Here is a 26,374-nt window from a genome sequence, read left to right as displayed (position 1 = left end):
TCATCCATTTCAGTAAGGTTATTGCAACATGAAAATAAGAACTGATGTAGTGCAGATGTCCTGTCACTAGATGACAGTAACATATTTATGAAATATACACTTGAAGAATCTTGATGTTGCTCAGACAGTTTTTGGGGAAAAGATATTTACATTGCTGTGTGTTTTTTTAAAACTTATATAATGTAAATTTGAAATTGACCAATGGATTAATGATTGCTTGAACATATTTTGAAGTTTTAATTATGATGCTGATTTCATTGTATTGGGTAGAAATTGTGTTCAGACTACTTAGAGTCTCAAATTAGGCTCTTAGAATGCAAGTTAGATGCTGGAGGCCCAAGCTTCTTGTGATATTTCTGCTTAGGCCTCAACATTAATTTCAGAAAGCAGGAGGTCCAGAGGCTGTTCTACCATATTTCCTTACCATTTTGCATTGGATAGGATGGGAAGAGAAAGAAGAAAGTTGGCAAACAGAGTAGTAGCTACCCTCAAGAGGACAGAGGAGCTAGGAACAGCAGTAAATGATTAAAAGAAAACAAATCCATCAACACCCGAAATTAGAAATGATAAATAGCATACTAAGGAACAAACTTGTTTACCTTACCTTTATTATACACATTAGTTGGGACTTGTATGTTACTGAGAGAGGTGTTCACAGGCAAATTGTTGAAATGTTCATTTACTTCCAAAATAAACTCATTTCCAAGCTCTACGTAATTCCCATTTTCGTCTCTCTCATTGATCAGCACAGAATTATAATAATCAAACTGCAGGAAATAGAAGAAATGTTTGTTAATGCAAACCAATGGATAACTTGTTGCTGTAATTTCACTATTCAGTTGGTAAAAGCCACATTTGGAACTCATACAATAGCTCAAATTGCTGGATGCTGATCAGAAGCAGGAATTTAGATAATCTTTCTCCTCATCAGCTCAACGCTCTGAAGGAACACGGTGTGTTTCAACTAATTCACTATGGATCATAGATTGAACCTGGCCTGTATATAACTAACCTATGCAATTGATAAATTTACTTCATTTTTGTATACGAGCAACAATATCCTCATGTTATGTAGAGATTTGACAAGTCAAAGATGGGGAATGCAGTGAAAAAGTGAAAGAAGTCACAGGACACAAGATCCTTGAAGGCCTTCAAAGATGAAGATTGTATTTAATGGAGGTGAAAGGTTTTTGCTTCCTTGCTAGTGAGCTGGTAAGAGCCCTTTCCCCTGGTAGACCCCAAAAATTAAGTACCATTCAAGAACTTAATCCAATAGTGGTTGACCTTCCTTGGAATCAAAGACCCTATTGGTGGAGCTCCCACCAGTAGAGACCTACCAGGCAATCACTATTTGTATGACACCCACCTGAGATCTGTGATTGTTGTTGGGTGTCAGCAGATGAGTGATGGGCCGGAGAGGGATTCATGGACCTGGTAATGTAACAGTGATAGTAAGGGGTGGTTCTCAGTAGGCTTAACTCTGTGCCGAGTGTCTGGAGAAAACATTAATTATATTTGAATGAGATGACGCTACTCCCTCAAACCCTGATTATCTGGAAGTCTGCAAGAAATCCTACACAGATTGGTTGATTTGGTCCCTGCAAAGTAAATTCCTTATGCCGTTCAGGTAATACCAGTACAATATGTTCCTTAAGTGGAGGTTAATTGAGATAAATAAAATTGAGATATAAATCAGCCATTTTCAATTTGGGAAGTGGTACAGGTTTGAGGGATTGAATGGCCTATTTCTATTCATATCCTCCTTAGTGATTCAAGAGTAACTCTCTTGCCTGAGTCAGTAAGTTGTGGGTTTACAACACTCCAACGGCTTGAACACTTTGGTGTGTACTGAATGGTGCATTGCCTTTTGAATGTTATGCTAAACAGAGGATTCATCAGCCCTCGAGTGACCTTAGAAAAGGTCTTAGGCCAACTTTGTTCTTCAACTGATACCACTAAACCTATTTGGTCACTATCTCAATTATTGAAACTTAAGATTCTCAGGGGACTTATCATGGATAGATGTAGAAAGGTTATTTCCCCTTGTGGGAGAGTTGAAAACAAGAAGGCACAATTTCATAATAAGGGGTCATACAATTAAGACAGAGGAGGAAGAATCTGGTTTCTCAGGCAGTAGTGAATCTGTCGAATTCTTTACCACTGAGGACTGTCGAGGCTGAGTCATTAAGCATTTTCAAGGCTGAGATAGAGTTTTGATCAATAAGGGAATTAAGGGTTATATGAAAAGACAGGAAAGTGGAATTGAGTTTTATCAAATAAGCCATGATTTCATGAAAATGCAGAGCAGGCTCAATGGGCTGAATGGCTGTCTTTGCTCCTGCATCTTCTGGTCTTTATCCTGGAACCAGCCTGAAATTAAGCCAGTCTGTTCACAATCTTTGTCTCAAATTTGATTCAGAGATGAGCTCACATCCATGCCATCACAGCTTATTTTCAGTTCCATGACATTACTCAATTTCAACTCTGGCCTCAATCAAACTGTTGCTGAAACCTCATACACCTTCCTTCTCTGTAGAATCTATCATCCTAATGCACTTCTGGCTGGTCTGATACATTCTACCCTCCATAAACTTGAAGCCATCCAAAACTAAGTGTCTTGTCTCTTGTCAATCTGTTTATTAGCATAATGCGTGCTGGGATACATTGGTTCCTCGTCAAGAAAGCTCTTGGATTTTAAAATTCTAATTGTTATTTTCTAAACACTCCATGGCTTTGTTCTTCCCTAACTCTGCCATCCCACCTGCCTTACTTCTAGCCTGTTATGCATTTACAATTATAATTGCTCCATAGTTGGTAACAAGGCAGCATCAGGAGGTGGAGAAGTCAACATTTCAGGTATAACTCTCCTTCAGGACTAGGGGTGGGTGCAACAGAAGTTGCATATAAAGCAGAGGTGGTGGAGGTGGGGTGGGGGTGTGCTCAGGGTGTTGAGGTAGGGATAGGTGAACACAAGTAAAGGGTATGACCTGGATGGTTAATGGAAGGAATGAATCTAGTTGGTAACTGGAAGGAAGGGTCAATCAGAGGAATGGAAAGAAGTGGGGAGGGCTGGAAAGAGAGTTGGGGATGGGAAGGGAGGTTATTTGAAATTGGAGAATTCATTCCTCCTATTGACCAACTATATCATACCCTCTACCTGTGTTCACCTATCCTTACCTCACCATCTCGCCTCCCCTCCTCCCCCCCCCCCCCCCCCCCTCACCTTTATATGCAGCTCCTCTTACACACCCCCAGACCTGAAGGGTTACACCCAAAACATTGACTTCTCCACCTTCTGATGCTGCCTGGCTTCTTCTAGCCTCCTGATTGTCTACCTTGGATAAGAGCATCTGCAGTTTTTTTGTCTCTAACCGTACTTGGTGGCTGTCAATGTGACAAAATACTGTGCTTGCACCTTTAAGGGCAGCATTTTAAACTACTGTCAATCACTGCATACCTCCAGAAAGAATATTAGTATTAGTCTATTCATGTGACTGTTGTTGAAGATCAGCCATCTCAACTGCAGGAGATCCTAAGGATAGTGCCCTAGGCCTAACCATCTTCAGCTGCTTCCTCAATGACCTTCCTTCCACAATAAACGTGAGATGTGGAGATGTTCACTGATGATTGCACGGTGTTCAGCACATTATGACTTCTCAAATACTGAAGCAGTCCATGTTCAAATGCAACAAGACTTGGACAATATCCAGGTTTAGGTTGGCATCACACAACTGCCAGGCAATAATCATCTACAACAAGAATCTAATCACTGCTTCTTGACATTCCATGGCATTACAATTGCTGAATCGTCCCCAAACAATGGCCTGGAGCTTACCATTGACCAGAAATTCAGCCGAAATAACCAAACAAATACAGTGGCTACAGGAGCAGATCAGAGGCTAGGAATCCTGCAGAGAGTAACTTATCTTCTGACTCCCAAAAACCTGTCCATCATATACAAGACACAAGTCATGAATATCACGGAATGCTCCCATTTGCTCAGATGAATGCAGCTCCAACAACATTCAAGATGCTTGACATCATCCAGGAAAAAAGCTGCCCACTCAATTAGCACCAAATCCATAAACCTTCACTCCTTTAATCATTGATTCTCAATAGTAGCAGTGTGTACTGTCTACAAGATGCACAGCAGAAATTCACCAATACTCCTCAAACAATATTTCCCAAGCCCATCTAGAAAGACAAGGGCAGCAGATACATGGGAACACCAGCACCTGCAAGTCCCTCTCTGAGCTACTCACTATCTTGACTTGGAAATATATTGGGAGAATGTGAGGACTGCAAATGCTGGAGATCAGAGTCAAGAGTGTGGTGCTGGGAAAGCACAACAGGTCAGGCAACATCCGAGGAGCAGAAGAATTGATGAGGAATTCTGATGAAGGGCTTATGCCTAAAACATCAATTCTCCTGATCCTTGAATGCTGCCTGACCCGCTGTGCATTTCTAGCACCACACTCTCGACTTGGAAATATACTGCCATTCCTTCAGGTTGACTAGGTCAAAATCCTGGAAATCTCTCCCTCATGGCATTGTGGGTCTACCTGTACCAAATGGACTGCAGTAATTCAAGGCAGTACCACAGTTGCACTTTCTCAAGAGCAACTAGGGATAGGAAATAAATACTGTGACATCCAATGGCTACATCCACATGACATATTATTCAGTCGGAAGCAGCAGCGATAGAGATCAGATGTACTTGACTTGGTTCCCAGTGAAGTCTCTAAAAATGGTCTAACTTTCAAATAAAAAGACACATTGTTGTTTAACCAGTCCTTGTGTATGGTTTGTACATCTACGTCTAAGAGAATAATGTAACAGTGCCTTCAGTTGTCTAGCTCCCAAGATCAGGGTTTCTTCCCGATATCGCTGTAGCTCTGAAAAGAGGCATCAATTTAATAATTAAGATTATAATTAATGGTGTAAATAAAAAACATTAAAGTTGGCAGGCAGTTGGTCTGTGGCAGCTGCAGATTGTGAAAAATTCTAGACAGCAGAGTGATCCAAGGAAAATAGGTCTCCATGAATCAACAACCTTTTGCTCAGAGTTTGAGAGCTAGAGGTTGAGCTGCAGAAAATGACATCGGGGAGCGGAAGCACTTTATTCCAGAAGGTGGTCACGCCTCTTAGGATAGTGTTATCTGATTTGGTCAAGTAGTCAATCACTGGACGTATGACAGCAAGTGAGGTGGGTATGGGGATTCAGCATGTAAAAGGGAAAGAGCCTAAAATAAGTCTCAATGTTTGAGATTTTTGCAGCTTGTATCAATTAAATTTTCAGCTGCAGGGTGGATGAACAAACTGACCAGGACGCTATCATTCAGAAAGTGACTGAAGTGGGGAAGTTACTAGGAATATAGTGAAAGTAGGCAACAGTATAGTTAGGGGGTTTAACACAATTCTCTGCATCTGAGACAGACTGCCCAGAGAGCTGTGTTGTCTACACAGTGCCAGGCTTCTAAACTTCTGCTCTGGACTGCAGAGAAATAGAATTTGGAGGGGATTGCTCATGGTCCATTTGGACATCAAGAATATTAGTAGAACTCAGAAAGCATCAATAAGCAGCTAACTTGGAATGTGCTACATTTGATGGAGGTGGTAATAGAATCAAAGGCCCAAGTCTTCCAAACAGTAAGGAGGTGGGTGTGCTTACATGTGACTATAAATTCACCTATTCACTTATGCTGAAATCTTTGCACTTTCCAGTCCTTGCTCCAGTTTGAATCCAGTAGTGAGCAGAGTCAGGAAGCCAAATGGTGATTGTGATTCCAGCAAAGTTATAAATCCCTGTTTTACCATGAACAGAAGGCAAATCCCTTAAGATCTGTCTTCAGTTCAGTAACTCGTGGTTTTTAAAATTATGAAACTGTTAACCTCAAACTCCATCACCGATATCCTTGACAATTTTCACAACTCTTCAATTCCTGGCAATTCTCAACCCCTCTCTCCACTTAACAGTTCCTCAGCAAAGGTGCACAGTACTCCAATTATGCTCAGATCCCAACAGCCCCCGACAATGTTTATCATATCCTTCATATCTAGGCAACAATCACCCCCTGACAATGTTCACCCTTGTCTATTACCCATTGACCTAATTTACTGCTTCCCTCAGTTTCACCCCAACACTTACCCCAAACAGACAACGCTGATGTCATGGCTCACCATCCCCTTCCATCCTAAGCAATTTTCATTTTTCCTCCTGCCTATCCAACAGTGCTGACTCTTCTGACATTAGCTGATAGAAGCCAGGGAAAGGTGAGTTGAGAGGGGATGACAAGCTTTGCTGGAAGGGAGTGAGAGTTGTTGGGAGGAAGGTAAATCTTGCTGGAGGTAGCAGGGTAGTAAATATTGCATTGTGCAGGAGTGGTGAGCATTTCTCAAAGTGGAATGGATTTTTTTGGAAGTAGAATGAGCATTCCTAACAAGCCACAGGAAGGAGGGTTGGTGAGCATTCCGGGCACAGGAAAAGATTGAACATTGTGTAGAGATGGTGGACATTGGACGTTGACTGATTTGGGGTAAACATTGCCAAGAAATGGTGGTTGGGGGGGGTGGAAGTGGTGAACATTGTGAGGAAGCAATGAGCATTGTCGCGAAGCAGGCTGTTGAGTACTTCTGGGTCAATTTTGTCACAAATATTGTAGGCATTTTGAGAAGGAGATGAACATTGCTGAGGAAGCGTGTGAACATTGTCTGGAGTATGATTTACATTGTTTAGGCTGTTTGAACATTGTAGGGATTGGGGTATAGGTAATATCAGGCACATTGCAGGCAGTAGGTGAGCATTGCCAAGAGGGGAGTGAGCTGGATTCAGCAGGTCTTACATATACAAGAAATGGTCTTAAGCAAATCTATATTAGAAAGTTATAATGGACCAGGCCAGATCCCCTCAAAGCATTTCAAGAAAGTAGCCCAGACCCTAACTTTGCGAGTTGTTTTCAGCAGGTGCAACACAAATATTCCAGGAGGGATGCAGTTGGTCACTTAGGTTGAAACAAAAGAGAACTTATTTAGAAGATTATCGAATGAAACACAAAAGAGAAGAGAATACTGAATAATTTAACCAACCAAAAACCCAACAGATCACCCCAACTTAATGATGCTGTTCCAAGTACTTGCAACAATCCCCACAAACACCCCTTGGCACAAAAGGTAAAATCAAACACAAGGTCTTACAGGAGTGATGTCAGAGAGATAGGAGGATCAGCATGGACCTGTTTATTTGGCTTCAGCAGTTTTTACAAACGGCTGACTGCTTTCAGTGAATAGCCAGACTGCCAAAAACCAAATCAAACCAGAGAAAAGTTGAGCTGGCAGAACTGGCCACTCCCCTTTCAGTGTACAAGTGTTTTTTTAAACCAGAAAGCCTTTTGCCTGAGGCAGCATCTGTTAACTATAATCAAATCGGTCTTAAAGCCCATTCAAGCCCAGACCTTTCTAAACCTATGTTTTTACGACCTCCTGAGAAAAAAAACTAAGCACAACATAACCTTCTTAAAGGAGCAGCATCATCACACTCCCACATGAATCATCAATATTCAAAGATGGATGCATTTAAAATACCTTAACATTAAACTGTTAATACATTACAACACACACATACATTACATTGACTACAAACATGCATGACTTTGTTTCGCTTCAGTCTGTTTTAATCCTGCCATTGAACACCTGTTTCTCATTCATGTCTTGATAATGCATCAGCAAACATGTTTTCTTGTCCTGCCACATGCATAATTTTCAAATTGAATGTCTGTAATAACAAACTCCACCTAAACAAGCATTTTTGTCTTTAAATTTCTCCACAAACTTGAATGGGTTATGTTGGTGTACATGATTGTCTCAGATGTGTTACTGGTAAATTAAACATTGAAATGTTATAATGCCAACACCAAGCTCAAAGTCTTTTTTCTCAACTGTTGAATATTTCTGCTGATGAATGTTCAATTATCCGATAGGTCTTTCTATCTTCTTGTGGTGTTCCGACACCCACATCACTCATCAGTAGTCAGCTTGAATGGCTTTGCGTAATTAGGTGTGGCTAACACAGGGGCAATGGTTAACACAGCTTTCAGGCTGTGAAATGCCATCTGACAGTTCGCCGTCACTGAAACTTCTTGGCTTTCTTTAACAATTCAGTGAGTGGAGCAGCCACACTGCTAAAATTTGGTATGAGTTTGATAAAATTCACTCAATCCCAGGAATCGTAGTACTACTCTTTTTGGTGATGGTACAGGAAACTCCTCAATTACCTTTGTTTTTGCATTCCATGGGGCCATTTGTCCATTCCAATAACATGGTCCAGGAAGGTGACTTGGGGTTTTGGCAAATTCACTTTTAGCCAGCTTTATCACCAAACCTGCCTTCCAAAGTCAATTGAACAAGTTGGATAAATGATGCAAATGTTCCTTCTATGTGTGACTAAAAATCACCAGGTCATCTATATGCATGACAATTGGGTAGTCCAGCAATGACCTTATTGGTTAGTCTCTGAAGTGCGGCTGGCGCAGTTTCACACCAAATGGCATGACTTTAAATTGATACAGTCCATTCGGCATTACAAAAGAAGAAACTGGCTTCGCTTTTTCGGACAAAGGTACCTGCCAGTATCCTCTGAGCAAGTCCTACTTAGAAATATAAGTTGCTTGTCCCACCTTGCCAACACAGTCTTCCAAACGCGGAATCGGATATGCATCAGTCTTTGTAACTGCATTGACTTTGCGATAGTCCACACGCTTTGGCACTATTACTATGGGTAAGCTCCAGTCATTGTAACTTACTTCAGTTATGTCATCCTGGAGCATGTGTCCAATCTCCTATTGAACCTATGCCAACTTTACTGGGTATGCTGATAAGGATGTTGCTTAATTGGAACAGCATCTCCTATGCCTACATGATGCATAATTAGGTTAGTATTTCCCAGCTTATTTCCACATATTTCCCATGTGATATTAATAACTATTTCAGGTCATTTCAATTTTCCTCTGCAAGGTAACTCAGTAATGTTTTCCAATTTTTGACAACTTCCTCATTGTCCAATTTAATTTGAAGAATGTCTAATTCAGAAACCTCTGAACTTGGTTCCCTCTGTGTTGTAATCAAGAACACAGCTCCCTTTGGCTTTCCTTCCTGTCAAAATACCTTTTGAGCATATCCACATGACAGACTCTGAGATTTCTTTCTGTTTGGAGTCCTTATCAAATAGTTCACTTCACTCAATTTCATTTTGACTTGGTAAGGTCCACTATATCTTGCTTTAAAAGTTTCACCTACCACTGGAAGTAACACTAACACCTTATCCCTGATAGCAAAATTGTAAGGTTTTGATTTCTAGTCTGCCTCCCATTTCATTGTATGCTGTGATATAATGAAGTACCGTCAAGCCAACTCCCCCACTCTATTTAATGGTTTCCTAAAAGTTGACACATAGTCCAAATATGTGGTCCCAGGATTATGACTTACCAGTTTCTCTTTAAAAAAACTTTAGTGGTCCTCTCATTTCATGCCCAAAATCTAATTCAAGTGACTGAATTTGGTTGATTAATTTGGTGCATCTCTGATTGCAAAAAGCACAAACAGAATTCCCTTATTTGAATCATCTGGATGGTCGTGACTGTAAGCCCTCAACATGGTCTTTAATGTCTGATGCCATCTTTTGAGCACTCTCTGTGACTCTGGATGGTATGCAGTAGATTTGAATTATTTTATTCCTAAGCTGTCCATAACTTCCTTGAATAAACGTGATGCAAAGTTTAACCTTTGATCTGATTGTATTTCTGTGGATAGTCCATATCTAGTGAAACATTTGAGGAACTCCTCTACAATCATTTTAGCTGTGATATTGTGTAATGGAATGGCCTCTAGAAATCTAGTGGATAAATCCATCATTGTTAACAAATACTGATTCCCATATTTTGTTTTAGTAGGGGTCCTACACAATCAATTAAGATGCTTGTACAAGGCACTTCAAACGTAGGAATAGGTGTTAAAGATGCGGCTTTTATTACTGCCTGTGGTTTTCCAATTACCTGACATGTCTGGCAAAATTCAACTGCATCCTTGTGCAATCCAGGTTAAAAAAGGTTTTATATTTTAGTTTGAGTTTCTTATTCCTAAATGACACCCTGGAGGTAACTCGCGCACCACTCGCAACATCTTCTTTCTATAACCCACTGGCAATAGAACTTGATGAACTTTTCCATTTTGCATCTGTCTGAATATGTGATTTTTTCATTGAGGGATTATCTTTAAGATAATAACATTCAGGGATACATTCAAATTCTTTTTATGTGTATGCCATTTGATATAATTCCTTTAAGTTTTCATCTTTCTGCTGTAACTCAGTTAATTTCTCTGAGCTAAAGATGTCTGCTTTGTCATCTATCTGTTCTGTTTTATGTCCACCATCTAATCAAACACATGTCTCTGCTAATTCCACTTCAACTTTCTTATCTGCCCTCTTTGATCTCTCCTGTTTCTTTGTGACCTTGTTACCACACAGTCGGGAAAAATCACAGGAAATGTGTCCTGCAATAGTTCAGTTGTCTGAGTTTCCACTGGCATTTCAACCAAAATAGGCAGCACTCCTACCTGTAAACCAGCTATATTGTTAGCAAGGACAAATTGTATTCCTGGAGCTGAGAGTTTGTCCAGTACTACTCCCACGACTTCTCTGCTCTTCACTGGACATTCTAACCTCACTTTACATAATTGAGTGCTGCTTGTCTCACTGAATTCCTGTTACTAGCACCTTTTCTGGCAATGGTCCTTCAGAGATACATATCTCCTAATCTTTCAACATCAAAGATTGAGAGGATCCTGTATCTCTTAATATTGTAACCTCTTCACCTGCTGCTCCTGGTCTATGTGAGTAAACTTTACCTGCACAGGTATATGGTTTAAGAAGATCTGGCACTTCCTCCTTAACCAACCTCCAACCAGATTGTACATTGTGGTGCAGCGTTTTAGCCTCCATTGTGCTTTCCATTACCACTCTAATAAAATTCATTGGCTTATCCTGTTTTTCTACAGCTGGCTTCCCAGTGCTTTTCCTATCCCACCAACACTGATTTCATGTGGCCTACTTTATTGCAGTGGAAACACCAGAGCTTTTAACTTCTCTTTCCCCTTCAAGGATTTCTTTTTCACTCTATGGTAAGTTATCCTTATGATCTTCACTGAGATCTGCCTTTCCCTTTCCATGCAAGGATTTCTCTTTTCGCTAATTTCTATCCCTCACTGATTTAAATTGATTTTGGAAGCCAAACTTCAATTTATGGACCAACTCACTCATCATCAGCCATTTCAGCTGCTAATCTTGTCATTTTAACTCTCTACATTCCCAAATGAGTCCGCACTACTTCAGAAAGTGAATTTATGAACTCCTGTCTAAGTGCCAATTTCTGGAGTTCAAACTCCCTCTCCTTCTCCTTCTTTCTGTTCTGCTAAAGTGATTCGTTCTTGTTCTTTTTGTTCTGTTGAAGCAATTTGTTCTTTTTCTCTTTCCTCTGCTTTTACTCGTAATTCAAACTGTTCCACTTCTGTTGCCCTTTCCTTATCTTTTGCCTCAAACTCAAGCTGCTTCATTTTCAATTGAACTTATTAAGATTCTCATGGAATTTCCACCAAATTTACATGCTGTAATTATCTCTCCTTCCTCATGGAAAGAGGCAATTCTAGCTCTAACCCCAGTTTGTCTGCTAATTCCAGTAGCTGGGCCTTTTGCATCTTTTGCAAAACTGCTAAAGTCACTTCTTCCACCCCCAGAAAACACTTGGCGACTGAAAAAGCTATTGTTATCCCAACCACTGTTTAAACCAATCAAAATCAACAACCGGAACACAAGACACTAACACCTACCTTTGAGTCCAACAGCCCTAATCCCAATTTGTAACTATAGAACAAATTCCACAAAGAGCCCCAAATCTATTTTGGACTAGGCCACACCTCCTCAATACATTTCAAAAAAGTAGTCCAAACCCTAGCTTTGCTAGTTGTTTTAAGTGTATATTCTAGGGGAGATGCAGTTGGTCCAACAACATTGTTTAAAACAAAGTGAAATTTATTTACAAGATTACCGAATGAAACAAACAGAAAAAAAAACAGAATACTGAATAACTTATCCTATCCGAAAACCCAACAGATCATCCCAACTTAATGATGCTGTTCCAAATACTTTCAACAATCCCCTTAAATACCCCTTGGTACAAAAGGTAAAATCAAACACAGGATCTTACAGGAGTGATGTCAGAGAGACAGAAGGATTAGATTAGATTCCCTACAGTGTGGAAACAGGCCCTTCGGCCCACTGTGGGAAGAAACCGGACCACCCGGAGAAAACCCACGCAGACACGGGGAGAATGTGCAGACTCCACACAGACAGTCACCCGAGGCTGAAATCGAACCTGGGACCCTGTGCTGTGAGGCAGCAGTGCTAACCACTGAGAACATAGAACACCTGCTTCTTTGGGTTCAACAGCTTTTACAACTGCCTGACTGCTTTCTGTGAAAAGCCAAATTGCCAAAAACCAAATCAAACCAGAGAAAAGCTGAACAGGGAGAACTGGCTGCTCCCCTTTCATTGTACCAGTTTTTTTTTACAATTTGAAAGTCTTTTGCCTGAGGCAGTATTTGTTAGTTATAATCAAATTGACTTTAAAACCCATCCAAGCCCAGACTTTTCAGAACCTGTGTTTTTACAGCCTCCAGAAGAGAAAACCAAGGACAACATAAAAGAGCAGTGTCATCACAGTGTACTGTGCCAACAGTCCTGGTTTAGGACTAACTGAATAACACTTCCAAAGAGCGAACAGCTACATGATGCGCTGGATTTGTTCATCTGTACTATATGATTCTATAATTCAAATCAATTCAAGTTTTACCAAGGGGCTTAGTTCAATAGAAACCTTTGCTAAATCTCTGTACCAACCAGAAAACAAGTTGATTAGAGTTTCAGTGTAAGTTCAGGCTATGATGCTGAAGTGCTGTTTTTTAATACAATATTAAAATAATCTTTTACCTTTGGTGCTTGATCAGTGCACTCACCTCAAAATTCATGTCATACTTGTGATACAAATCAGCTTCTTCAGCAGCATCAACCAATCTCTGCATGGAAAAAGAAAGTTTATTGCTGTCTTCATTTTATACCTGCGCTAATCAGCTCCACATGAGAATGTGAACACAAGATGAAAACAGAAAGCACTGGAAACAATCAGCTGCTCAATGAACAAGATAACATGTTTTCTCAAGAGATGTTGATTATTTACAGCATTTACAATTTTTAATCTCATCATTTAAAATGAAGACCTAATTTTAACCAAATTAAAGTAACAACTAACTTAATAAGAAGTGTTGAACTAGATTGAGAACTGACTCATCAGGAATAAATAAACCTGATTGGGTTAATAATAAGAAATACTGGAATGAGTTGCTGCCATTAACTTTAAGTGAAGGTATAACACAAGTAGTATCAAACACAACAGACTAAAACAGCAAGTTTAGTGGCAATATTTCTGCTCAAAATTCACCAAATAACTAATTTCACCTAAGTTCATATGAACATACAAACAGGAGCAGAAGCGGACCACTCAGCTCCTCTTGATTTAAAGCATTAACATTATGCATAATACATTCAACCTCAGTGGAAGACATAACACATCACCCATGACTGGGAAAAACTTGTTTTACCATAAGCCTTCAAATCAATAAAAACATACTTACATATAAGTAAAAGTCATGTACAAATGTATCAGCAGCAAGAAGAAATTATCCAGTAACTAACTTGTAAGTAATCATGATTTATTTGAACAGTAAAGGCAAGAACATCCTGCATTTTTGTTAAGTATTACACAAATGTGAAAGGTTAATATAGGGTGCAGGCTGGAATGCAGTGATTGAATTTGGCATGGTTGATATTAGATCAGCATTGTATGTTGATTCACAGTAATCCAGATATTCATTGTACTTCTTCATAGCAGAGCTTTCACCAATTGTCAAAATAGGAGGTCTTTGATTAACAATCATCACAATTGGTTTCCTCCTCACTTTGTTATGGAGGGAAAAGATCAGAAAGTGTTCTAATTCTTCATTACTATTCATTGTTGCTGATAATTTAGTATGTAGGGCATGCTCAGAGATCAGGATTTGGCTCAGCTATTGTGAATGACAATTAGGTATATAACTAACACTTACTGTCTCGACTATCATATTAAAAAATTTAACATAGACAATTACTTTGATTTATACAATACCTTTAAAGTAGTGAAACCTCCAATGGCACTTGAGAAAACGGCTGTCAGAACATTGAGTCATATAAATATAGCATGATAGGCGACCAAAACTTATTTAAAGAGTAAGATTTTAAGTAAATATCTTAAGGGGTGAGAAAAGGAAAATAAGGTAAAGGTGTGTTAAGATAGCTCAAGGTCTAGAAATGGGCATCAACAGTCAATCAATAAATTGAAGGTGAGCAAGAGTCCAAAACGGAGAGATGCAGACTTCTCAGTGAGTGTAGGAGTGGAGAGAGTGAGGGCAATTAACTCAGAGTTTATAGTGTGCTAACACTTGCAATTCCTTCCCTCCTGGCAATTTCCTAAATTACTTACAATGTCTATGATTGGCCATTAATTTCAATTTAACAACATCAGAACAGGAAATGTAATTATTTCCACTCAGCAGAAACCAAGCCAATCGCTGTTCCAGGGAGTCGATCTCGGTCATGCTGCAGAAGCATGCTCCAGGCTCTGGAGCGCTGACCCCAGGCCTTAGAAGAACATATCAACGACCTAGAAAATCGAGATCATCAGAAAGATATTCGGTTGCTGGGCCTTCCTGAAAGGGAGGAGGAAGGCCAGCATGTTGATTTTCTGGAGCAATGGCTCCCACAGCTGCTGAAACTGGAGTCGGAGCTGGGCCGGGTGCGGGTTGAGCAGACCCACTGGGTTGCTACACGTAGACCCGGGTCGGACCAGCGCTCCTGCTTGGTCTTAGTTCGACTTCAACACTACAGGGAAAAACCAATGCTACTGGAGGCCTCCAGAGTTTTGGGGAAGGATCACCCTGCCATGGTATACAAGGGCTCCAAAATAATGTTGTTCAAGGACTTCTTTCCGGTTGTGGTTCGCAAGAGGAAGGCATTCAACGAGGTAAAGAAGCATCTGAGGGATTTAAATATTCAATATTCTATGTGATACCTGGCAATGCTGTGCTTTAGTCATAGAGGATCTGTGTACAACTTCGGATCACCAGAAAAAGTAAAAGAATTCCTGGATGCTCTCAAATAGACTGCGGGACTTGAACTATATGGACAATGATTTTAGTTTACCCCTCTTCTGTATTTCTTTCTCCTCCTCTTTCCCTCTTTCTCTTTTCTATCCTTCCTCAGGGTGGGGGGGGGAGCGCATTCATTCTCTCTCCTTTTTTTTACTTTTATTTATAATTCGCTCAGTTTATCCGATTATGGGGGGATGTTTCTGGGTTGCTTTTTTATTCCTTAATATTTACTGGGATTGTAATTTGGTAATTTTATATATCTTATCTAATGTTGCTGTTTTGTTAAGTGTGCCTCGGTAATAGTATGGAGGGGATGGGTTGGTCACCCACTTTTAACTCCTCTATTATAAGATATTTGCATTTGTTTATTCTACTTTGTAATGTCTGGGCCAAGGGTATGGCTCTAGTTGGGAGATGTTATGGTGGGATTACTGGAAGGTAGGAGTGCCTCCTGCGTTCAAGGGGGAAGGTCTCCTTTTAAATGTATCTTATGCTTTTTTTTGGGAGTAGTTCTTGGTTGTTTTGAGTTAGTTGTTTTAAAAGGTGTTTTTATATGTGAATTCTTTATGGTTTCTACCCAATGTCTTTTGGGTAGGGTTCTTCCTCCTGGGAGGTCTCGGACTTGCTTGAACAATCACGGCTAGTCATTTGTTCAAGTGGTGCACCTGGAATGTCAAGAGGAGCCACTCACCAATCAAAAGGGAAAAGATATATCAAGTCTTAAAAAAAGAAAGGGTTGATGTAGCTCTCCTGCAGGAGACACATCTACTTGATAAGGAGCATTCAAAGCTGCAACAGGGAGGATTTGGCCAGGTGTCCTTTTCATCTTACAGCTCAAAAAGTAGGGAAGTGGCCATTCTTATTTAGAAGAATCTTCCCTTCCAAATAAAAGATGAGTCTGGACGGTACACATTACTTAAAGCCCTAATATATGGAGAGGAATACGGGATCTTGAATCTTTACTGCCCCCCTCCACACCCTTTTAAATTTGTAACAGAAGCGTTCTCCAAGCTGATGGCTCTCAGGGTGCATCACATAATTATAGGGGAGATTATTTTTAGTAGATATTTTTATTGAAAAAGAAGATTTTTGAGATTTTTGACAAAATTACAAAAATAGTACAAGCTAGTGTATTCCATTTTACAATATAATAATGACACCAATATAAGATTAAAAAAGAAAAAAAACCTAACTACTAATCTATTCTACAAACAACCAAAACATAAAATAGGATATCATACATTACTGACAATAAACAGAAGGCGCAAAGAAAACAAATAAGTATACAAATAACTAAACACATATTCAAATTAGATTTATATCAAGTCAAAACAAAACACGTATTTATATGGGATCCTTCCTCCTGGGGATCCCCGAACCAGCCAGAACCATTACCACAGCTAAGCAAAGGCCTTGAATAATATAGCGAAAATATCTGTGTCAATGTAGTTCGAAAAGGGCTACCATGTTCTATAAAATAATTCTGTTTTTTTGGTGCACCATATTCGTAAGGAAGTCAAGGGGGATATATTCCATGACTATCCTATGCCAACTTAAAAGTCCTGGGGACCTTCAGACACCCAATTCACCAAAATATTTTTCCTCACACAAAAGGAAAGGATAGTGAATAATTTCCTCCCATATACATCCAAAGAGGGGAAATTTGGGAAGCCCAAGAGTAAAGACAGTGGGTCCAACCCAATCTCTGTACCCAAAATCTTTGTCAAGGCATTCGCTATTCTGTCCCAGTACCTGCGATATTATTACATGTCCACAGACAATGAGTGAGAGCACAAACTTCGATTTTGCATTGAGGACACATTGGAGATGCTCCTGCCTTGAACTTTGCAAGTCGTTCAGGTGCCATGTGAGCCCTGTGAAGTATCTTCAATTGAGTCACCTGAGTCCTATTACAGATAGAGATCTCCTGGTGTTTTCCCAGACATCCTCCCACATTTCTAAGGAGATTTCCATCCCCAATTCTTAACAATTGACAAACGGTTTTATATAACCGTTCCATGTCCTTCAATACCTTATTACATAGTAAGTGGTAGAGAGTACTGACCAAGGGCGGACCTATCACCCGAAGCACTCTCCTTTCCCTATCAGATTTATAAGGCTTAATTATCAATGTGGTCTTCTTTTGTATAAAAGTCTTGTATTTGAAAATACTGAAAACGGTCCTTGCTGGGCGCCCTGAGCTTCTGACACAGCTGCTCAAAGGACATCAAGACCTCCCCATCAAACAGATCTCCCAAACAGGAGACAGCTCTGGACTCCCAGATTTTGAATACAGCATCAGTCAGCCCTGGCTGGAGTCCTAATGTTCCCACTATAGGGGTATAAAAGGAGGTTTTTTGCAGGTTACCCTCATCCTATCGCATTATCCTCCAGGCTTTGGTTGTATTTAATACAATAGGGTTTTTACAATAATCCGTTATAACTCTAATCTTGTCCATAAATAGTAGATTGATGAGGGTACATTTTGCTTGGGAGGCCTTAATATCTAACCAGATTGATTGTGGGTCACAAGAGACCCAATCAGCTATGTAAGATAATAGGGAGCTCAATTGGTACCTCCTGAAATCTGGAAAGTCCAGCCCTCGAAATGTGTTGCTGGAAAAACGCAGCAGGTCAGGCAGCATCCAGGGAACAGGAGAATCGACGTTTCGGGCATAAGCCCTTCTTCAGGAATGAGGAAAGTGTGTCCAGCAGGCTAAGATAAAAGGTAGGGAGGAGGGACTTGGGGGAGGGGGTTCGGAAATGCGATAGGTGGAAAGAGGTGAAGGTGAGGGTGATAGGTCAGACTGGGGTGGGGGCGGAGAGGTCAGGAAGAAGATTGCAGGTTAGGAAGGCGGTGCTGAGTTCGATGGATTTGATTGAGACAAGGTGGAGGGAGGGGAAATTAGGAAACTGGTGAAATCCGAGTTCATCCCTTGTGGTTGGAGGGTTCCTTCCGCCTAGGAACTCTCCAACCACAAGGGATGAATTCGGATTTCACCAGTTTCCTCATTTCCCCTCCCCCCACCTTGTCTCAGTCAAATTCCTCGAACTCAGCACCACCTTCCTAACCTGCAATCTTCTTCCTGACCTCTCCGCCCCCACCCCAGTCTGACCTATCGCCCTCACCTTGACGTCTTTCCACCTATCGCATTTCCGACGCCCCTCCCCCAAGTCACTCCTCCCTACCTTTTATCTTAGCCTGCTGGACACACTTTCCTCATTCCTGAAGAAGGGCTTATGCTCGAAACGTCGATTCTCCTGTTCCCTGGATGCTGCCTGACCTGCTGCGCTTTTCCAGCAACACATTTTCAGCTCTGATCTCCAGCATCTGCAGACCTCACTTTCTCCATAAAGCTTACGCAGTACCTGTCTCGGCAACATCAAAGGAAGCATTCTCATAGGGTATAACAGGCGATGTAGAATATTCATCTAACTAAAGCTATTCTACCTAGGCAGGATATTGGGATATCTTCCCAGCATTGAAGGTCCTGTCTTATTTTTTCTAATAAGTGTTTATAATTGGCTTTATATAGCTGACCAAATGCTGGAGTAATAAACATACCTAAGTACAGAAAACCTCCTAGTGACCACCGAAAGGGGAAACAGGATCTGTCCGGAAAATTGGGTATACTGGCAAGGCCTCCCAGCAGCATGGCCTCCGATTTCATAAAATTGATTTTGTAACCTGAGAACATACCAAATAATTTAACCACTTGAATTAAGCGGGGCACAGATGTCAAAGGATCATTTAAGAAAAGGAGGACATCATCCGCATAGAGAGTAATTTTATGCTTACCCGATCCAACCTCCGGAGCCGTTGTGTTAGGGTCAGTTTGTATAGCTTCCGCCAGCGGCTCAATCACTAGTGTAAATCATAATGATGAGAGAGGACATCCCTGATGACAACCTCTGCCAACGCTAAAGCCATCCGAACTTAAACCGTAGGTAATCACCGCTGCTTTGGGATCATTATATAATATTGTAACCCATTTAGCAAAGACCTCTCCAACACCAAACTATTCCAGCATATAAAAAAGATATGGCCATTCTACCCGGTCGAATGCCTTCTCTGCATCTAGGGAGACAACTAATCCTGGTATCACTCCCTGCTGGCAGGCTTGTATCATATTTAAGACTCTTCTAATGTTATTAGTTGATCTGCGACCCTTTATGAACCCTGACTGGTCTTCTTTTATAATGAATGGGAAGACCCTCTCCAGTATTAATGCGAACATTTTTGCGAGAATTTTAAAATCCACATTTAACAAGGATATGGGTCTTCAGGGGCCTTTCACTTCTTAAGAATGAGAGAAATATTTGCTTCTCTCAGAGAAGGCGAGAGGCAGCCCTGACTATGTGAATGATTATATATATTTACAAGTGGCCCAGCCAGTTCCCCTATGAATTATATATAGAATTCAGCCTGGAATCTGTCTGGCCTGGGCGCTTTACTGCTCTGGAGCTTCCTCACCGCCTCCTGTACTTCCTGGGTTGCCAGGGGGCATTCAAGAACGACACCTGCTCCAAGGTTAGGTCCGAGAGGGCCAGATTTTTAAAGAAAGACTCCAATTTCCTCGTTCTATCCTCACAGTCCTGCGATTTATACAATTCAAAATAGAACTTTCTAAAGGCGGCATTGATCTTTTTACGATCAGAAGTCAGGGTACCAGCACTCTCTCTAATAGACATAATGGCTTGGGGAGCCTTTTTCATTCTGGCAAGGTACACTAGATACTTGCTAGGCTTGTCACCATATTCAAGTAATCTCTGCTTCGCAAATAATATCTCCCTCTTTGCTGTTTCAGTAAGGGCAGTGATCCGCTGTAGTCTAGTAATGGAGGGCCTATCCACATACACTGTCTCAGCTGCCTTCAGGCGAGCCTCAAGCAGACGCTGTTGTTCTCCCTTTTGTCTTTTCCAGGTCGCAGAATATGAGATAACCAAGCCTCGTGCGTATGCGTTAGCAGTCTCCCACCTCGTCGAAGGGTTACTGGCCGTGCCTGAGTTGATATCCCAGAAGGTTTTAAATTCCTGCGAAAAATATTTTATGAACTTGCTATCTTTCAATAGAAAAGAGTCCACACGCCAATATTGGGAATCTATCTCATCATTACTAGTCTTAACCTCCATATATGCTGCAGCATGATCATAAATAGTTATATTGCCTATTTTACAAGACAATATCAAGTTCAGAAAGGTTGAGGGGACAAAAAACATATCAATTCTGGTATGGCACTTGTGTGGATTAGAATAGAAAGTAAAGTCTCTACCCTCAGAATGAAGACATCTCCACACATCTACCAGCCCCAACTCCCTAACCAGATCCGCCAGCTGCCTCGATCTCAAAGATATGCCCTCAGAGCTCCTAGGTATCGTGTCCTTCTCTGGTCAATGATACAGTTAAAATCTCCCTCTATAATTGTATGGCACATCTCAACAGCCATCAACTTGGAGAACGCTTCCGTAACAAGTTTAAAAGGATGCGCCGGGGGGCAATAAAGATTCAAAATCCTGTATTCCACTCCATATATTAGGGCTTTAATTAATATATACCGTGCAGACTGATCTTTTATCTGGCTTAACATTTGGAAGGAAAGATTTTTCTGAATAAGAAAGGCCACTCCCCTACTTTTTGAGCTGTAAGATGAAAAGAACACCTGGCCAAATCCAGCCTGTTGCAGCTTCAAATATCTCATAAGACTGAGGTATCCCTGTCTGCTGCAAACTGCGAGAGCCTTTGCCCTTGGTCACTTTAAAAAGCATCAAACAGTTAAAGTTTGATGTAGAATGGCCAAGGATGCTGGGCAAAAACTATTTTAGGTAATTTAGCAGGTGAGGTGAGGGTGGGTACCCCACTTTGCCTGAGCAGAGCTTGGGCAGAGCTCTGAGACTCAGACCTACTGGGTTGCCGCCATCTTGGATCTCATAGGGGGAGATTTTAATTGTATTATCGACCCTGAGGTGGACAGGATACCTTACAGCTCTACGGGTATATCTATGAGATCTAGGCAGTTGGCAGATCTGAATAGGGAGTTAGGGTTGGTAGATGTGTGGAGGTGTCTTCACCCTAAGGGTAGAGATTTTACTTTTTATTCTCAGCCACACAAGTGCCATACCAGAATCAATATGTTTCTTGTCCCTCTGACCTTTCTGAACACGATATTATTTTGTAAAATAGAAAATATAACTATTTCCGACCACGCTGCAGTATATATAGAGATTAAGACTAGTGAACATTGATGTATGGACCCTTTTTTATTGAAGGATAGCAAGTTCATAAAATATTTTTTGCAGGAATTTAAAGCTTTCTGGGATATCATTTCAGGCATGGCCAGTAACCCATCGGTGATGTGGGAGACTGTTAAGGCATACATGCGAGGCTTGATTATCTCATATTTTGCGACCTGGAAAAATCAAAAGGGAGAACAACAGCGCCTGCTCGAGGCTCACCCGAAGGCAGCTGAGACAACATATGTTGACAGGCCCTCCATTACTAAACTACAGCGGATCACGGCCCTCAGGGCAACTTTGAATACAGCACTTACTGAAACAGCAAAGAGGGAAATACTATTAGCGAAGCAGAGGTTATTGAATATGGTGATAAGCTGGGCAGGTATCTAGCATACCTTGCCAGAAAGAAAAAGGCTCCCCTATCCATTACGTCTATTAGAGGGAGTGCTGGTACCCTGACATTTGATTGTAAAAAGACCAATGCAAACTTCAGAAAGTTCTATTTTGAATTGTATAAGTTGGAGGGCTATGAGGATAGAACGGAGAAGATGGAGTCCTTTTTTTAAAAATCTGGCCCTCTCGGGCCTAACCCTGGAGCAGGTGTCGTTCTTGAACGCCCCCCTGACAACCTATGAAGTAAAGGAGGCGGTGAGGCAGCTCCAGAGCAGTAGACTTCCCAGGCCAGATGGATTCCAAGCTGAGTTCTATAAATAATTTATAGGTGAATTGGCCGGGCCATTTATAGATATGTATAATTACTCACATAGTCAGGGCTGCCTTCTACCTTCTCGGAGAGAAGCAAATATCTCTCTCATTCTCAAGAAAGGAAAAGCCCCAGATGACTGCTCTTCATACAGACGCATATCCTTATTGAATGTAGACTTTAAAATTCTCTCAAAAATGTTGGCATTAAGATTTGAGACGGTTTTACCATTTATTATCAAAGAGGATCAGACAGGGTTTATAAAGGGTTGCAGATCAACTAATAACATTAGGAGAGTATTAAACATGGAATAAGCCTGCCAGCAGGGAGCGATACCGGGTATCGTTGTCTCCCTAGATGCAGAGAAGGCATTCGATCAGGTAGAATGGCCATATCTCTTTTATACTTTGGAATGGTTTGTTGTTGGAGATGTCTTTACTAAATGGGTTACAGTATTATATAACGACCCCAAAGCAGCGGTGATTACTAATGGTGTAAGTTTGGATAACTTTAGTGTTGGCAGAGGTTGTTGCCAAGGATACCGTCTCTCACTATTATTATTTACACTAGTGATTGAGCTGCTGACGGAAGCTATATGAACTGACCCTAACATAACGGCCCCAGAGGTTGGACCGGGCAAGCATAAAATTACTCTCTATGCGGATGATGTTCTTCTTTTCCTAAATGACCCATTGACATCTGTGCCCCGCTTAATTCAAGTGGTTAAATTATTTGGTATGTTCTCAGGTTACAAAATCAATTTTATGAAATCGGAGGCCATGTCATCAGGCGGTTGTACCACCATATCCAATCTTCCGGATGGATCCCACTTCCCCTTTCAGTGGTCACTGGGAAGTTTTTCTTTATTTAGGTATTTTTATTACTCCGTCATTTGGTCAGATATATAAAGCTAACTATACACACTTATGAGAGAAAATAAGACCGGACCTTCAACGCTGGGAAGATCTCCCGATATCTTGGCTAGGAAGAATAGCTTTAGTTAAGATGAATATTCCACCTGTCTTTTATACCCTATGAGAATGCTTCCTTTGATGTTGCTGAGACAGGTGCTGCGTAAGCTTTATGGTTGGCTTGGTTTCTTTATTTGGAATCATACACAGTCCCTTATTAAATTAGATAAGCTGCAGCTCCCACAAGTAAGGGGAGGGCTGGATTTTCCAGACGTCAGGAAGTACCAGTTGAGCTCTTTGTTATCTTATGTAGCTGACTGGGTCTTCTGTGACCCACAATCAATCTGGTTAGATATTGAGGCCTCCCAAGCAAAATGTTCCCTCATCAATCTAATATTTATGGACAAGATGAGAGTAATTATGGATTATTGTAAAAACCCTATTGTATTAAAGACAATCAAAGCCTGGAGGATAATGCGACAGGATGAGGGTAGTCCACAAAAAACCTGCCCTTATACCCCTATAGTGGAAACATTGGGATTTCAGCCAGGCTTGACTGATGCTAGATTTAATATCTGGGAGTGCAGAGCTATCTCCTGTTTGGGAGATCTGTTCGATGGGGAGGTCTTAATGTCCTTCGAACAGTTACGTCAGAAGTTCGAGTTGCCCTGCAAGGACCTTTTTCGATATTTTCAAAACAAGACTTTTATACAAAAGAATACCACATTGATGATTAATCCTTATAAATCTGATAGGGAAAGGAGAGTGCTTCGGCTGATGAGTACGCCCTCGGTCAGTACTCTCTACCACTTGCTACGTAATAAGGTATCGAAGGACATGGAACGGTTATATAAAACCTGGAATCAAGAACTGGGGATGGAAATCTCTTTAGAGATGTGGAAGGATATCTGGGAAAATGCTAGGAAGATCTCTATCTGTAATAGAATTAGGTTATTCAATTGAAGATACTTTACAGGGCTCACATGGCATCTGACCGACTTGCAAATCTTAAGGCAGGAGCATCTCCCATGTGCCCTAAATGCAAAATAGAAGTTGGTACTCTCACGCATTGTCTGTGGACATGCCATAAGATTAGTAGATATTGGAATAGTTTAGTGAATGCCTTGACAAAGAATTTGGGAATGGAGATTGGGCTGGACCCAGTGTCTCTTCTTCTGGGTTCTCCAAATTTTCCCTCTCTAGATGTATACGGGAGGAAATTATTCACTATCCTTTCCTTCTGTGTGAGGAAAAACATCTGAGTGAATTGGGTATCCGAAGGTCCCCCAGGACTTTCAAACTGGCATAGGATGGCCACGGAATAGATCCCCCTTGACCTCCTTACGAATATGGTGCACCAAAAAATGGAATTATTTTATAGAACATGGCAGCCCTTTTTGAATTACATTGACACAGATATTTCGGCCATATTGTTTAGTGTCTTTGCTTCACCATGGGGATGGTGTTGGTTGGTTCGGGGGCCCCTGGGAGGAAGAATCCCGTATAAATACTGGTTTTGTTATGACTTGATATACATTTATTTTGAATGTGTATCTAGTTATTTATTTACTTATTTTATTTTCTTTTTTTTGGTCATTGTGAATAATGTACGCTATCCTATTTTGTGTTTTGGTAGTCTGTAGAATAGATTAGTGTTAGTTTTTCTAATTTTATACTGGTGTTGCTATTATATTGTGAAGTGGAATACACTATTTTGTACTAATTTTGTACTTTTGTAAGAAATCTCAATAATTTTTTTTCAATAAAAATATTTATTAAAAAAAACCCTGTTCCACTTGTTACTCTTTTTCTTCACCCTGTTCCCAACTTAAAACCAATTGGTAAGGCACATGACTCATTTGAGAGCTTCAGGAATTCAAGATAAATATGTCCACTCTATGTATTGGCCAAAATTGTTGTAAGATATGATTGCAGCTGGCACATGGTCATTAGATGGATTTTCTTTACTCACTTATGGGAGTTGCTACTGGACCAGTATTTATTGCTTAACCATAGTTGTGGTGGAGAAGGTGATGGTAACCTGTCTTTGTGATCAGGATCTATGGACCGAAATCAGAGTTAACATTTCGGGTCTAGTGACCTTTCTCAGAACTGATGGTAGCTTGGAAAAGGATGGTTTTATACAGAAGATGTGGTGGGGAGAGTGAATGATAAGTGGAGATACCCGAGGCCAAAGAGAAAGAGAGAAAAACAATTAAACAAAAGACTGGTTATAGATCAGTCTGTGGGAATGAATAGCTGCTAATGGGAACAGTCTGTGGCTAACAAAGGGTAGTGCGTGGTCACAGCCTGTGTAATAAAAAGGCCTGGTGTGTGGGAGTGGGGGAAAGCATGTGGAAAGATGCTCAAGCCTTAAAATCATTGAACTCGAATTAAATCCAGAAGGTTGCAAGGTTTCCAAGTGAAAAATGAGGTGCTGTTCTTCCAGTTTGCACTGAACTTTACTGGAGCACTGCAGCAAGCCTGAGACAGAGATGCTGGCCAAAGAACATAGTGATGTATTTAAACCTATCGCATTTCCAACGCCCCTCCCCCAAGTCCCTCCTCCCTACCTTTTATCTTAGCCATTTCTGAAGAAGGGCTTATGCCCGAAACATTGATTCTCCTGTTCCTTGGATGCTGCCTGACCTGCTGCGCTTTTCCAGCAACACATTTTCAGCTCAATTCTCCAGCATCTGCAGCCCTCACTTTCTTCTTGATGTATTTAAATGGCAAGTAACTGGAGGTGCAGGGTCTTAGGTGTTCTGTGAAGTGACCGCCTAGTCTGTACTTGTAGAGTAGACTACATTATGAGCAGCAAATACAGTAGATTAGATTGAATGGCGTGCAGGTAAAACACTGCCTCACATGGAAGGTGAGTTTGGCATCTTGAATTATGGAGAGGCTGGAAGTAAATGGACCTTTTGTGATTGTAGGGGAAGGTGCCATTGAGATGTGGGGACATGTTAGGAATGAAGGAGGAGTGGACCAGGTATTGTAGGTGGAAAAGTCTGCAGAAGGCTGATAAAGGAGGGAGGGGAATACGTGTCTGGTGGTGGCATCTTGCTGTAGATGGTGGAAATGGTGGCTAAAGATTCTTTGGAATTGGATGCTGGTGGAATTGTAAGGAAGAACAAGGGGAACCCTATTGCTATTATGGGAGGGAAGAGAGGGAAGTGAGGGCTGAAGTGAGTGAGATGTGTTGGACCTGGTCGAGGGGAATATCAATCACGATCTG

General features: G+C 40.9%; 1 protein-coding gene across 9 annotated transcripts in view; it reads right to left on the bottom strand.

Annotated features, from left to right (window-relative positions):
* Positions 1-26,374, bottom strand: part of LOC122559589 (voltage-dependent calcium channel subunit alpha-2/delta-4-like) — a 549,452-nt gene that overhangs the window by 447,122 nt on the left and 75,956 nt on the right. For all 9 annotated transcript variants that reach the window (XR_015760448.1, XM_087997322.1, XM_087997321.1 and 6 more), the window contains 2 exons: positions 13,063-13,122; positions 605-767 (listed from right to left, as the gene is read on the bottom strand). Coding sequence is in view for 8 of the 9 variants with exons in the window: in XM_087997322.1 (XP_087853448.1) it covers positions 605-767; positions 13,063-13,122 (223 nt within the window). In the remaining variant the exon portion in view is untranslated. The remainder of the gene's footprint in view (positions 1-604; positions 768-13,062; positions 13,123-26,374) is intronic.

Source organism: Chiloscyllium plagiosum, unplaced genomic scaffold (genome assembly GCF_037043375.1).
Source record: "Chiloscyllium plagiosum isolate Xiang-an unplaced genomic scaffold, Cpla_swu_hap1 HiC_scaffold_19, whole genome shotgun sequence".
Taxonomy (NCBI): domain Eukaryota; kingdom Metazoa; phylum Chordata; class Chondrichthyes; order Orectolobiformes; family Hemiscylliidae; genus Chiloscyllium; species Chiloscyllium plagiosum.
Note: the sequence above shows the minus strand (reverse complement) of the source record. Positions and strands in the feature narration are given on the sequence as shown.